The sequence below is a fragment of the Lottia gigantea genome (genome assembly GCF_000327385.1).
Source record: "Lottia gigantea unplaced genomic scaffold LOTGIsca_120, whole genome shotgun sequence".
Taxonomy (NCBI): Eukaryota; Metazoa; Mollusca; class Gastropoda; family Lottiidae; genus Lottia; species Lottia gigantea.
Genome location: NW_008707226.1, coordinates 781,129 through 794,379, shown reverse-complemented (window position 1 = coordinate 794,379; position 13,251 = coordinate 781,129). Strand labels below are relative to the sequence as shown.

General features: G+C 35.7%; 1 protein-coding gene across 1 annotated transcript; it reads right to left on the bottom strand.

Moving 5' to 3' along the window:
• Nucleotides 1-11,808: 11,808 nt before the first annotated feature.
• On the bottom strand, nucleotides 11,809-12,768 carry LOTGIDRAFT_171804 (hypothetical protein; the record flags this gene model as incomplete). Its single annotated transcript, XM_009048369.1, has 1 exon — nucleotides 11,809-12,768. One exon carries the CDS (start codon nucleotides 12,766-12,768, stop codon nucleotides 11,809-11,811), a length of 960 nt encoding a protein of 319 aa, XP_009046617.1.
• Between the last annotated feature and the right edge of the window lie 483 nt (nucleotides 12,769-13,251).

Below are 13,251 nucleotides of genomic sequence, written 5' to 3'. Positions count from 1 at the left end.
ACAGTAACAATAATTCACGTTTTGAGATATTTTAGTTTGTGATTTTTCTTCTCCTGAAATAAAATATTTACTGTCTTAAACACTCTTGTTGATAAAAATTTGGAAAACGCATTTAAATATCAGCTTCAAAACAGGATTGTCTGATTTAAATGCAAATCTTAATGTTTCCTTTCCTATTGTTTTAACTTGCTATGGATCTACTATTCTGGTTCACCTAGTATTCAACCTTCCAAATGTTATGTTTTCTTTAATATGTGTGAGGAATTCTGGCATACTCATTACGAATACATATATAGAACAGATAAAGAAACGCCGCATTTTTAGATTATTTGGACAAAGTCGTGCACGATCAAACTTGTTATTTTTCTTGTAAATATGATTTTTAGACTTTAAAAAGACCAGTTTATGACATTCAACTGATAATATCGGTTGCATTCGATTTAAGAGTTGTGAACCTTGGGAACTGTCAGTTGTCCATGAGAAAAAGTTGTAAGTGATGCAGAGGAAAATCGAAATGCACGTGCAACACGTGCCAGAGTTCTGTATAAAAACGAACCGACGCCTACGGAGAATTCAGTTGCTGTAAAGACAGCGACCTCCCAACAAGGTGAACAAGCCACCGGGCGATTAAATGCCGGATCATGTCATTGCCAATGCATTATGGTATGGGGTGCAATCTGCATCAATCAGAAACTTGGACCTTTTGTCTTCCAGAATATCGGCCCAGGCAGAGGCCATGGAGTCACAGTCGCCCTTTACGCGACTAAAACTGATCCAACCGCTTCCAAGAAATGCATCTTTCCTAGGCTTCGAGCAGATTCCAATGGCGTTTGTAAACCGTTTGTGCCACTCCATGTACAGAAGATGTCGGGCCGTTATAAACACACAGAAGGACACACCAGATACTGACTTTTAGCCTGCATCTGTAAAGATCACGTGAACCTTGATATGTCATAGCAATAACTTGAAAGACACTCAAACAATCCTTTGTGCCAAATGTGGTTGTTTTCTGATAATTTTCTATTGTTTTATTGAAATTTGAATAAACAATTCGCTATTTTCTGTGCTTTGCGACGTTTCGTTATTTCGATTCTTGTGAAAAATATTGGTAAAATACGCTTTACCAACATGAATGCAACGACAGTGATAATACCATTTGTGGTGGTTATGGGAGCAGGTGTGCATGCATTTCATCTTTTTACTTCTTTTAATGTAGTTTTCGGACCTGTACTTGAACGTTTGGTTGAAGAAGGACCTTGGGGATTGTGGAGTAATCATTGCCGATAACGTTACTATTGTTTACTTCTGGCAAGATTAGTGTCGCTGAAGGAACATGTCACCACGTCCTGTATCGGTCCCCAGACGTATGTTTTGCTGTGTAGCTATTGCATTTGTACCAATGTCTTACCTTCTGTGGTAAGCTGATGAAAAGTACCATTAAATGATACATTTTCATAGACATTTGTTATACCAGGTTCTATAGAACCTCTTCGTAATAAACATTTGAAAGACAGTTTAAATACTGAAATCAAAAAGAAAAATCAAATATTATTTAAAATAAAAAGAAGACTGTACCAAAGCTAGAAGGTGTACATAAAAAGACATCTAGGCCATGCAATGTGCAATGAGGGACATTTTGACAGGACAGTGCCATAAGCCTAATCTTCGATTTCGATTGATCTTTCTCGTGCATAGCCTGTAGCACATAGCGCCTCGATTGATTGTCTTTCGGTGGCATCACGGAAAAAAGGAGATAGGGTAAAATACTGACCATTTTCTTCTGGAACGTTAAGGCTGCTGTTGTGTTGTACTTCGAGTGATGATAAAATACTCTGGAGATGAGGGTGGTCGCTAGTATGAATATAGTTAAACAAGGGCTTGTTTACTAATTCATTCTGAAAAAGAAAGGAAACATTTGGACATGTAGTTTTAAAATCTTAAATAATTTGATGTCTGTCATTAGTAAATATTTTACAGTTGTAATTAATTGCTTTATCAAGTTTATTTATGGCAAAGAATTACGCTAAGTTAAAAACTGTCAATAGCACAGGACTGCCATAATCCGAAGATTCTTTAAAAGTTAGTTACTATGTTTGGAACAGACAGTTAGCGACTATGCCACTTTGCTGAATATTCTCAAGATTATGATATACATGTACGTTGATTAAAAATATAATAAAATGAAATAAAGTGTCGTGGGTTCAAATCTCGGTTATGTCAATTCCCCATAATTCCAAACAACCATGGTTGTAAATGGGTATGGATAATTCTATAGTCACGAGGTTTCGCTTAAGACCTGTACCCCAGGACCTTCGTAAACCTAAAAAAATGGTTGCTTCTTTCTTTGTTTGTTTTTATATGCGATTATGCGGTTTTGAGACCAGCTGTACTATGTTTTCCGTTGTTGATAACTCACATGCCTTTATATCTTGTAAAGATGGGTTAGGAAAAAACAATTGAATTGAATAAATAATTTTAAAAAGTGGGATATGAAACTGGTGGATTATTGTTCTCACACATTTTGCGATGTAATGAAACATCCACAGTGAAACACCCATAAGTACCAATTCATGTTGATGTTTGATGTATTATATTTTTGATACACTTAAAGGGATAGACCGGTTTATTTTCAACGCTGAGAATTGCGCCAATTACGCGTGAAACTATATCTAAACCCTTTATACAGTTTCTATAAATTTACCTGGCAACCGAGGATAGGTTTGAAACATCAAATTTGAAGTTTCCTATTATAATTGATACGAGTCCGGTTTTTTTTTTCGTGAATGGTTTCTTGGCGTCTAAGAAAGGAAATCCGAGACAGAAATATAAAAATTAATTTTGTTTGTGTACTTCTCCGTTTGTTACATCTGCAAAAGAATGAATATATATTGGAAGAGGAAAAAGAAAATGCTTCTGTTTTTATTTTCATATTTTTTATTTATAAACAAGAAATTTCAGTCCCGTCAACTGTGGGTGGCATTATTAATCTTAACGAGTTGGCAATAGTTGAAAAAACATGTTTATTCCTCTTCATGCCATCTAATTCATCTTGAATTTTAGTATCGCCCCAGACAGCGAGCATGCAGCGAATTTCGTCGTTGCTCAGATTATAATTGCCAGCGTCCATATTTGTTTTTAATGTTTTGTCACGTGACATGATGTGTTACTAAAAATAAAAAGTTATCCAGATAACTTGACTCGGCAGTGCGAAAGCGGCTATCCAGATAGGATTGCAGTGCGAACCGAATTGAACCGAACTGAATCGGATTTTTCTATTCAGTTATAACCGAATTCAATAATTCAGTTGTGCAGTGCGAAAGGGGTATTAATTACGGATTATCATCATTATAGCAAAATTCACAAAATCATAATAATGATAAATAAAAATGTGTAGTTTACGCTGATTGGTTCAATTGGTCAACTCAAAATTGAGTTCTCATAATCGCTATTTTCCAGAACAGTAAAAATGGAGACTGCGAGATTTAAAATACTTCCTCTACGTGTTGGCATGAAGAATTGTGTATTTCACGATCCAGACCACAAAAAAATATTATCAAAACCCGCCTAGCCCTTTAAGAGCAATGACTATGACAAGAGATGCATTCATGCACGCCCACACATCCACTTTGACAACGTGGCGCGTTCCTATATACATCTACTTATCTTTCGTGGGGGATTAGTTTTGATAAGTATATTGGGCTATAATGGTAATTCATTTTTATTTCAAAATCTACAAAAATAACCATGATATTATTCAAAACATTGCAAGTAGCAATAACAACAAGACGAAAAACAAATACAAAACATTTATATGTACCCATGCATTAGTACGGGTGGCAAGTCCGAGTTCACAAATGACAATTTCAGTTTAAAACAACGAGTGACTGCTGGTTGTTTTGTTATTGTTGTAGTTTTACGTCCTACCTTTCTCCATCATGTGGGCTAATGAAGACGAGCAACGCCAAGCAGGGTACAATGAGGGCAATTTTGCCAGGACAACAGTCGAGGGATGTTTAACGTGCACATCCTTAGGCAAACGGGGCCTCCGTTTATTGTCCCATTCAAACGACTAGACGCTTTTACCTGCATCAGTGACCGGGTTGTATGGCCGAAGGTATAATCTCGACCTATGCCGGAATTGAACCCTAGATCTTCAGGTTAGTTTGCAAACGTCTAACTGACTGAGACACCGCTGCTCCCTATTCTTGTTAAAGGTAAAATAGTAGTTCGGAAGTTGGTAATATCCACATCTTTGAAAGCAACCACCGTTTCATATTCTAAAAGCGGTCGCTTCAGAAAACCCCTTTCTTGATAAATTTTGATTTTGATAGAACACGTTTCTAGTTGACCTATAGATAATTTAGTGAATACAAAATCTTCTTCCCATTTCTTAGTATTCGCTATATTGATTAGTTTCCCCTTCTTTTTCTGAAGCTTGTTAGGTAGGATACATAATTTGGTATAAATTCGCCCGTCTTTGGGGAAAGTTAACTTTGCTCGATGGAGAGATACACAGAGTAAATTGGTTTTCTGTACATGGTTGATGGTAATTTGAACTTGATCGGTGCCCAGCTCCACGTCGGTTATTGAATCTACATGTTTCCGGAATAAATTCTCCTCAAACATAAATTTGTCTTCGAAACCATCGTAACAAATTGAGGTCATCTCTGTACCTCCAAATGTCTTTCCACTACAATCAATATTTGACTTAACAAACATGCAGTTGATTTTTGCTTGGTGGTAGGGTTTTGGTGACCGAGAATAACAATGTTTTGGTGAGTTGCTTCGTTTGATCATCTCTTTTGGCGACAAATAATTGTGCCCTAATCTGTCAAATTTATTAATTAAACTTGAAAAGGTTTCTTCTTTTTGTCTTAGGGTTATTGCTCCTTTCTTTGATTGCTTAAAATAATATTCGTCATACAAGGCTGTTTTGCGTATTGTTGCTTCTTTGTGATCAGACTGTGACGAACGAATCGATCTGACGAGTGATCTGGAGAAGTCTAAGGAATCTTGAAATATACTGCTGATTTCACCTGCAACCTGATTGAAGTCCGGAAAGTCTGGAGAAACATTCTTTTCCATTTTTTGAAACACGGCCTTATCTGAAAAATATCCAAGTCGATCATATTATATTTGTTTTTTTCAAATTTATTAAATTTTGAAATTCGTGATTTTACAATTACATTTTGTAAGTCAATATGATGTTTCAGTTGGGTAACAAAGAAATATTTTAAGTGGAAATGAATAAAAGTATTATCATGATAAAAGATAATAAACCTTACAAAATCAAAATTCTATATCAAGATTTAACTTACCGCACACTTAAGAATATTTTTCCAAGTTTCTCTTAGTGTTGTTCACTGTAAGCGAAGCAAATGAAATGTGAACATGAAACTGGTCAACTGCTATATATATGGTGTGTGTTGTGTGTGAAGTTGCATCAGGTTGATAATAACTGGGTTATACCACTTAACACAAAAATGCTATTTTGGTATCAGAATTATCAGTTTGGGTTAGCGATACCATACACTGAACTTATCTGAACGTTTTAATGCCAAAACTTTTTTAAATGATAATGTAAACTTTTTTTCGTTTCCCAAATTACGCTCAACTAATGGCGCATCATGTGCGGGTAATTTCTAGAGTGCATTTAGTCACAGGTGGTCAGAATTAGAAAATATCTATCTTTTTTTTTTATACATGTATTTTTGACCACTTGTGACCAATGACCCACCGTGTACGGGTGCGACTTTCTCAGGCAACTGTATCAGGCAACGAACACAGTGCCAACGTTCAGTATCTGAAGATTAAATTTCTCCTCACTTGTTAAAATTGACTTCGTGCGGAGCGACATACTGGTAACTTAGGCCTATTGAATTTTTTTTTCGATGACCGGAAATCAAGTTAAGGAACGATAACTCTTACCACAATGTCAGAATAGTCCGAAACATACTATCGCTAACCTATGCCACTAGAGCTTTTTCTGACAATTTCAGACTAGCGTAGAGGCAGACAGAAAATCTAGATGCTCCACTTCTATTGCAATGTGACAATACTTAAAATTCGAGGAAATTTAGGTCATATAGGCTACGCAACCTTCAGCCTACAGATCTGTGACTAGGCCTATTTACGATTTAACAACAGGAAGTCGAAAATGTTGTCGCCGACTTATCTCTACTCACAAGTAAAATTAAGAAAAAAATAACATGGCGCGCTTACTTTAGTTCACGTTCAAACTCGCCACAGTAGGATTGCTAAACATTTGCATGTTCAAAAAGAACACGATTTATTTATTGTTTCGTCATTCGTAATAAAACATTCAACTTTTTATTGCAGCCTGCATCAGAAAAACGTGCTTATCAAGTCTCAATTGACCTGGCGGGTGTTGTTGGAAGCATTTACCAATATCAACCTATATTCAACAACATTATCAAATACATGTTTGCTACTTCACAAATACATACTCACAGTTCCTTTTCTTATAAAGATCCGTTCAATAACTTAGTGTGCCTCATCTGCACTTGTCAGTGATCTACAGTAACAAACACGTTAAAACTTCGTGTACATGTGGCTAATAACCAGTTAAGCTTGAAAACTGAGCAATAACGAAAGATGCTAAATGATCCTTCACTCGTAACATTTAAAGTACCAAACCATACTAGCTGTACTCCTTTTTGTGGGACTTTGCTTTCAGCAAAGTCCCAGTTTGTTATCGAAATGTCAATTCTTTTTTTTTTTACGATTTTTCCACACCTTTTCAAGCAAAGGCTGCAACTGCTGCAGCAACATTTCTACATTTGTAGACCTTCTGTAGTGGCAACGTTGTTAATGAATATAAATTGGAACATTTTTGCAAGACCGGAAGTACTACAGCTCAACATGTGCAAAAAGTGAATAATCGGCTCTAAAAATGGCATTTTTGGGTCGATTTTCTTCGGGTTTTCATTTCTAGAATCTACCTGTAATTCTGATATGATAGCACTTAAAAAATTTCGAAAATCGAATGTTTGTCGCACACATTTTTCGGCCGAATTTTGCAATTTTTGACCAAAAAAAAAACTTTTTTACTTTTTGCCTGATAAATCTAAAAAAAAATGAGCAAAGACAGTTTAAGAATGTGAACAAATTGGAAAATCAAATTTTTTACTTTACTTCCGGTTTAAAGGGGAAATCGATTCTCACTTCCGGTTGAACTACTTCCGGTGTAATTAATTAAGCGCGACGAAACTTATCGATAAATCGATAGCCAAAGTTATGACAAAAAAACGAAGAAGATAAAATCCGGTCCGAAGGTGATACTTTGGTCGCCATTTTGATTTTTCTGAAATGCGTCAGAATCTATTCAGAGATAACGGCTTATCCGATTTTGTTGATTTTGGTGTCAAATGAAAGAAAATGAAAATTAAAAAAAAAACTGTGGGAGCCGATTTTTGAATTTCGCTTTTGCTTTTTTGCTATTTCCGATTGAATTTTTTCGAAGTTTGAAGGCTCATATCTCATGACCTTGACCGTTGATGACCTTGATCTTCATTGGGTCAAAGGTCATTGACCTTGGCTATCAACTGATACTTTCATATTCGACATCTGACATCTACTTTCGGTTGTATGGCTGTCTGAATACAGCCAAATTCGCAACTTTGGACTGCTCTAGCACGTGATCTAATTAACCTTGAGGGTCAATTTTTTCGGATTCTTAATGTGCTCTTCATACTCTTTCTAACGATATATAACATAAGTTTTTTGAAGCAAAATTGAAATTCGTACTTTTTTGAAATTTGAGTGTTTTTTTTACAATGTTTGTGTCTCTTTGAGCTTGGTGTATGTATATCTTATGACCTATTTGATATTTGGAATACAACTAGACATTTTGAATATGAATTCACCTATGATCAAAAAATTGAGGTGGACGTGGCACATCCGGGTTGAATTACTAATTGTTTACATTTTGGGGCAGGGGCATGACTCGCATAGAATACGTTTCTTCAAGAAGGGACTTTGCACACAATTATCTCATCCTTTTGGCCAGTTTGTGTTAACAACTCAGTTGTTTTAGCTTCATAGTTCCAAAAAAGGAACAGGTTTTAACATTTGGATATTTTCATTTTTCGATTTTGACCTTTGTTGAATTTTTCTGACCTATATCTTTTGACCTGTATGATGTAAAAGCTTGAAATTTAAAACACAACATAACATCTTAAATATCAATCAACCTATGCAAAAACAATTGAAATGGGCGTGGCACATCCGGGTTAGATTACTCATTTATGACATTTTTAGCCAGGGGCATAACTCGCAAAGTATACATTTGTTCAAAATGGGAATTTGCATACAGTTATTTCATGATTTGAGCCACCTTGTTTTAAAAGTTCGGTTGTTTCCGCTTCATAGTTCAAAAAAGGGAACGGGTTTTGGAATTTCAAAATTTTCAATTTTTGACCTTGACCTTTGTTGACCTTGACCTTTGTAGGATCAAACATCACTGGCATTGGCTATCTATTTATACTTTTATATTTGCTGTCCTATGTCAACTTCCGGTTTTATAGCCGTGTGCAATTTGAAATTTTGATGACTCATATCTCTTGATCTTGACCTTGTTAGACCTTCTACTTAACAAGATCAAAGGTCATTGACCTTGGCTATCAGCTGATACTTTCATTTGTGAGGTCTGTCATCTACTTCCGGTATTAGAATTTTTTTAAAAAATTTCTCAACTTTAGACTGCTCTTGCACTTGAAATAATTATCGCCGAAGGTTGATTTTTTCGGAGTCTTTTGCAATTTGCTACATTTGCAAAGTCTCACTCTGTGCCACGTGTGGCTCTAGTTTTAGGTTGTTTCCTCTCCCCTCAAAAATTAATATATCTGATGGATTCATTGGCAATATGTTAAAAGATTCCTCGAAAAGTCACATACATGGGTACCTTGCAAAGCTAGGTTGTGGTAAAATAAGTTGAGAGGAATACATATTGTTAGAAGTTGGATATGAAAGTGATTATCCGTTGATACATCCCGTCATTGTAACTTACGAGTATCGGTATATTAGTATCGATCGATACACCACAACATTGATACATTCTACAATCCTAAATATTATGCCATTTTACCGAAACCAATTTTCAAAGAAACTGCTGATATAATTAACAATATTCTTGCCGATTTATTCAAAACTAGTCATCTCAAACAAAAACAATATGACTGTCTGCCAGGACCTGATTGTCGTGAGAGACATTTGTACACTTTGCCTAAAATCCATAAGAATCCAACCAAGGAGTGGCTTATCTCGAATAAAATCCCCAAAGGCCGTCCGATTATATCTGACTTTGGTAGTGAGTCGTATGCAGTGTCAGAATACATTGATCATATCTTACTACCTCTAGCATGTCAACATCGCGCCTACCTTAAAAACACAACCGATTTTGTCAATAAAATAAAAAATCTTCGAGTTCCCTCTAATGCTATTTTAATTTCTATCGACGTTTCTTCTATGTATATCAATATCGATAACACTACTGGTTTAACGACAGTTCGTAAAGCTTTTAATAGAAACCCAGATCCAAACAGACCCGACGATGCAATTCTACAGCTTTTAGAGATTTGTCTTAGTCGAAACGATTTCACATTTAATGGTAAAACATATTTACAATCATCAGGGACAGCTATGGGCAAACGATTCGCCCCTTCGTACGCAAACCTTTTCATGGCAGAGTGGGAACATGAGGTGTTGCCCCTCTGTCCATTTGACCCACTTTTTTACGGACGCTTCTTGGATGACATTTTTATGGTTTGGACTTATTCTATATCTTATTTTTTATCAGAAACTCATTATTTTGTAAACAACTCTACGAATAAAAGGTACCCGATCCAGGAACATCTAACATGTGAACATTCGAATGTAATGTATTTAATTTCATGCAAGAAATGCCCCAAACAATATGTAGGAGAAACTAAGAATAATTTACGAACTTGCTTTAATGCTCATAGGTCAGACATCAAATTAAAGAAAGACAAGCCTGTTTCTAATCATTTCAACCTTGACGACCATTCAATAGACGATCTCACCCTTATCCCAATTGAGCGTATAGAAATTGACTTGCCCGAAGATGAAACTACCAAATTCCGTCAATCTAGGGAGGCCCATTGGATTGAGATATTGAATACAGCAAGACCTATAGGACTAAATATTCATCATAATGTAGGCATAGCACCCTTTGTTGTCCCGTTTAATACAACCAGCAATCGAGCAAGCAAGATAGTTCATGCCCACTATAAGAGCCTTCAAGAGAAATTCCCCCTTGTCTATAAGCAGAAAATGATAGTTGCATATTCAAAAAATAAGAACTTAAATGATAATATTGTTCATAGTAAACTAAAAACAATCAGTACATAACAGATACTATACTTCTAATTTTTTCTTATTTCAGATCAGAATAAGAACAGAAGAAAACCCAATATCAAGACCCTTAATCCTAATTTCTAAATACAGTGTCTGCTCCACCCTAGGCCTGTACATTTGGGAGAATCAAACCCTCCCTTCCCCGAAATCAAAAACCGTTCATCGAAAAATCTTCATATTCGAACTTGACCAAGATGTCTCAATTGTCCTGGTTCTTGAAAACGCATTAAATTTTTAGCTCGCAACTACACAAAAAGACACGATTCTTACTGGATTTTGTGTAACCTTGATAATATTGTTCATTACCACAAGAAATATATGACTGACGGTTGGATATTTCATACTGGGGATTGTTAATGTACTGACAAATATTTTTTATTTAAAATCAAAGCTGTCAGTGGCAGTATATTAACTTGCCCGACGAGCTTTTTAAACATGCAATTGGTTTTAAGTCTTTAGACTTGTACACCAAAACAAATAAACAATGCAGTCCATGAATAATGAGCATCATTCATAGCATAATACACAAATTCCAACATCAATTAATCATACTAATAAGATATCCTTTTTTTAGGAAAATGCTGAGATGGGCTTATGCCCCCTCCCATTCCACTGAAAAATGATAGAGAGAGACTTGGCTCAGGAAGACGTTCAAAAGCAACCATCCCCGAAAACATTACCCAGGTGCATGGCATGGTGATGTTTAATTTCCGTTTGACCACATTGCCAGAAAGAGTTGAGCATATCATCACCAACGTTATGGGAATGACAAAAGTATCTGCAATATGGGTGTCAAAGACCACGAATAATGCAAAATGATCCTTTACCCAATTCGTAACGTAACATTGTCCTCTTGGGAGTACTTGTTTTAGGTTGTTTCCCCTACCCTCAATTTAATCATGTATACATCTGATGCAGACAATGGCAATATGTCCAAGATACGCCGCTAATTCAAATGATGCATGGGTATATTATTGTGATCTGATACATCTCGGTATGTAATGAAACACCCATGGAAACACACTTGTGGGTACTGATACATTAGTATATATGATACATTAGTATTATCGATCGATACAACATAACATTGATAGGTATTGATACATTCATTGCCATTGATCATTGTCAAAAGATCATTCATGCACACTGATACATCCACTTTGACAACGTGATGCGTTTATATATAAATATGCTCATCTTTCGTCAATGATAAGTTTTGATAGATATTTTGGACAATAAGTAATTCATATTTATTTCAAATACAACAAATCATAACATATCAATAACAACGAATCATAAAACGTACAATATATGGTTCCGAGAATTTGACATTTTATGTTAAAAAAGACAGGACAAATTCGTATTTAGTACAAACTGTATACTACCATGGTCAACGGTCCAGTGTTTATTACATCAATTGTCACCAAGGTTATGAACAACGTAATGGCTTTGGTGTTGCCGGGAGAGTGACGATAGCTGGTTTGTCATTGTTTTTAAAGGTAAAATAGTAGTTTGGAAGTTGGTAAGGTCCACATCTTTGAAAGCAACCACCGTTTCATATTTTAAAAGCGGTCTCTTCATGAAACCTTTTTCTTCATAAATTCTGATTTGGATAGAACACGTTTCTAATTCGCCTATGGATAATTTAGTGAACACAAAATCTTCTTCCCATTTCTTAGTATTTGCTATAGCGATAAGTTTTCCCCTCCTTTTCTGAAGTTTGTTAGGTAGGATACACAATTTAGTAAAAATTCGCCCATGCTTGGGGAAAGTTAACCTTGCTCGATGGAGAGATACACAGAGTAAATTGTTTTTATGTTCATGGTTGATGGTAATTTGAACTTGATCGGTTCCCAGGTCGACGTCGGCTATAGAATCTCTATGTTTCGGAAATAAATACTCCTCAAACATAGAGTTTTCTTCGAAGCCAGAGTCATCTGAATCAATTGACGTAAGCAATCGACGTCCAAATGTCTTTTCACTAATATCAATATTGTCTGTCGTAAAATTTGGGTTGTTTACTGTTCTGTGGTAGAGCTGTGGTGACTGTGGGTCGCTTCGTTCTATTATCTGTTTTGGCGTCAAATTGAGCCTAAGCCTGTCGAATTTATTAATTAAACGTGGAAAGTTTTCTTCTTTTTGTCTAAGTGCTTCTGCTCTCCTATTTGATTGCTTGGAATAGTATTCGTCATACGAGGCTGTTTTGCGTTTCATTGCTTCATTACGATTCAAATTCGGAGAACGAATTGATATTGCGATTGCTCTGGAGAAGTCTAAGGAATCTTGAAATATACTGCCGATTTGATCTGCAACCTGTTTGAAGTCCGAAAAGTCTTGCGAAGCTTTCTGTTTCATTTGCTGAAATATGTCCATATCTACAAAAAATAGTCGATTATATTATATTTGTTATTTTCCAATTTATTCAATTTTGGAGTTCGTGATTTCACTATTACATTTGTACATCAATATGAAATTTCAATTGGATAAAAGCAAACTATTATCAGGATTAAAGAATAAGAATAAATCAATTCTACAGAAACAATTATATATCAAGATAGACTTACCGTGCACTTTGAAATGTTTTTCCAAGCTTTCTCCCTGTGATGATTACTGTTGCTGTGCTGTCAGTGTTGTAGCGAGGCATATGATATCATGTGAATAATATGGTTCTAAACCAAGTGCTATTTATATAGTGTGTCTTCATACGTCAACGTCCGGTTTTCAAAGGTGCAAATTTTCATTTATACCGGAATTCGTGACCAAGTAAAGGTTTACATCTTGCGTGACTGTTGTTTCGTTGGATACAGTACGTAGGACCACCACCATGATGTATTGCAGCAGTTTGTATCAGGAAGA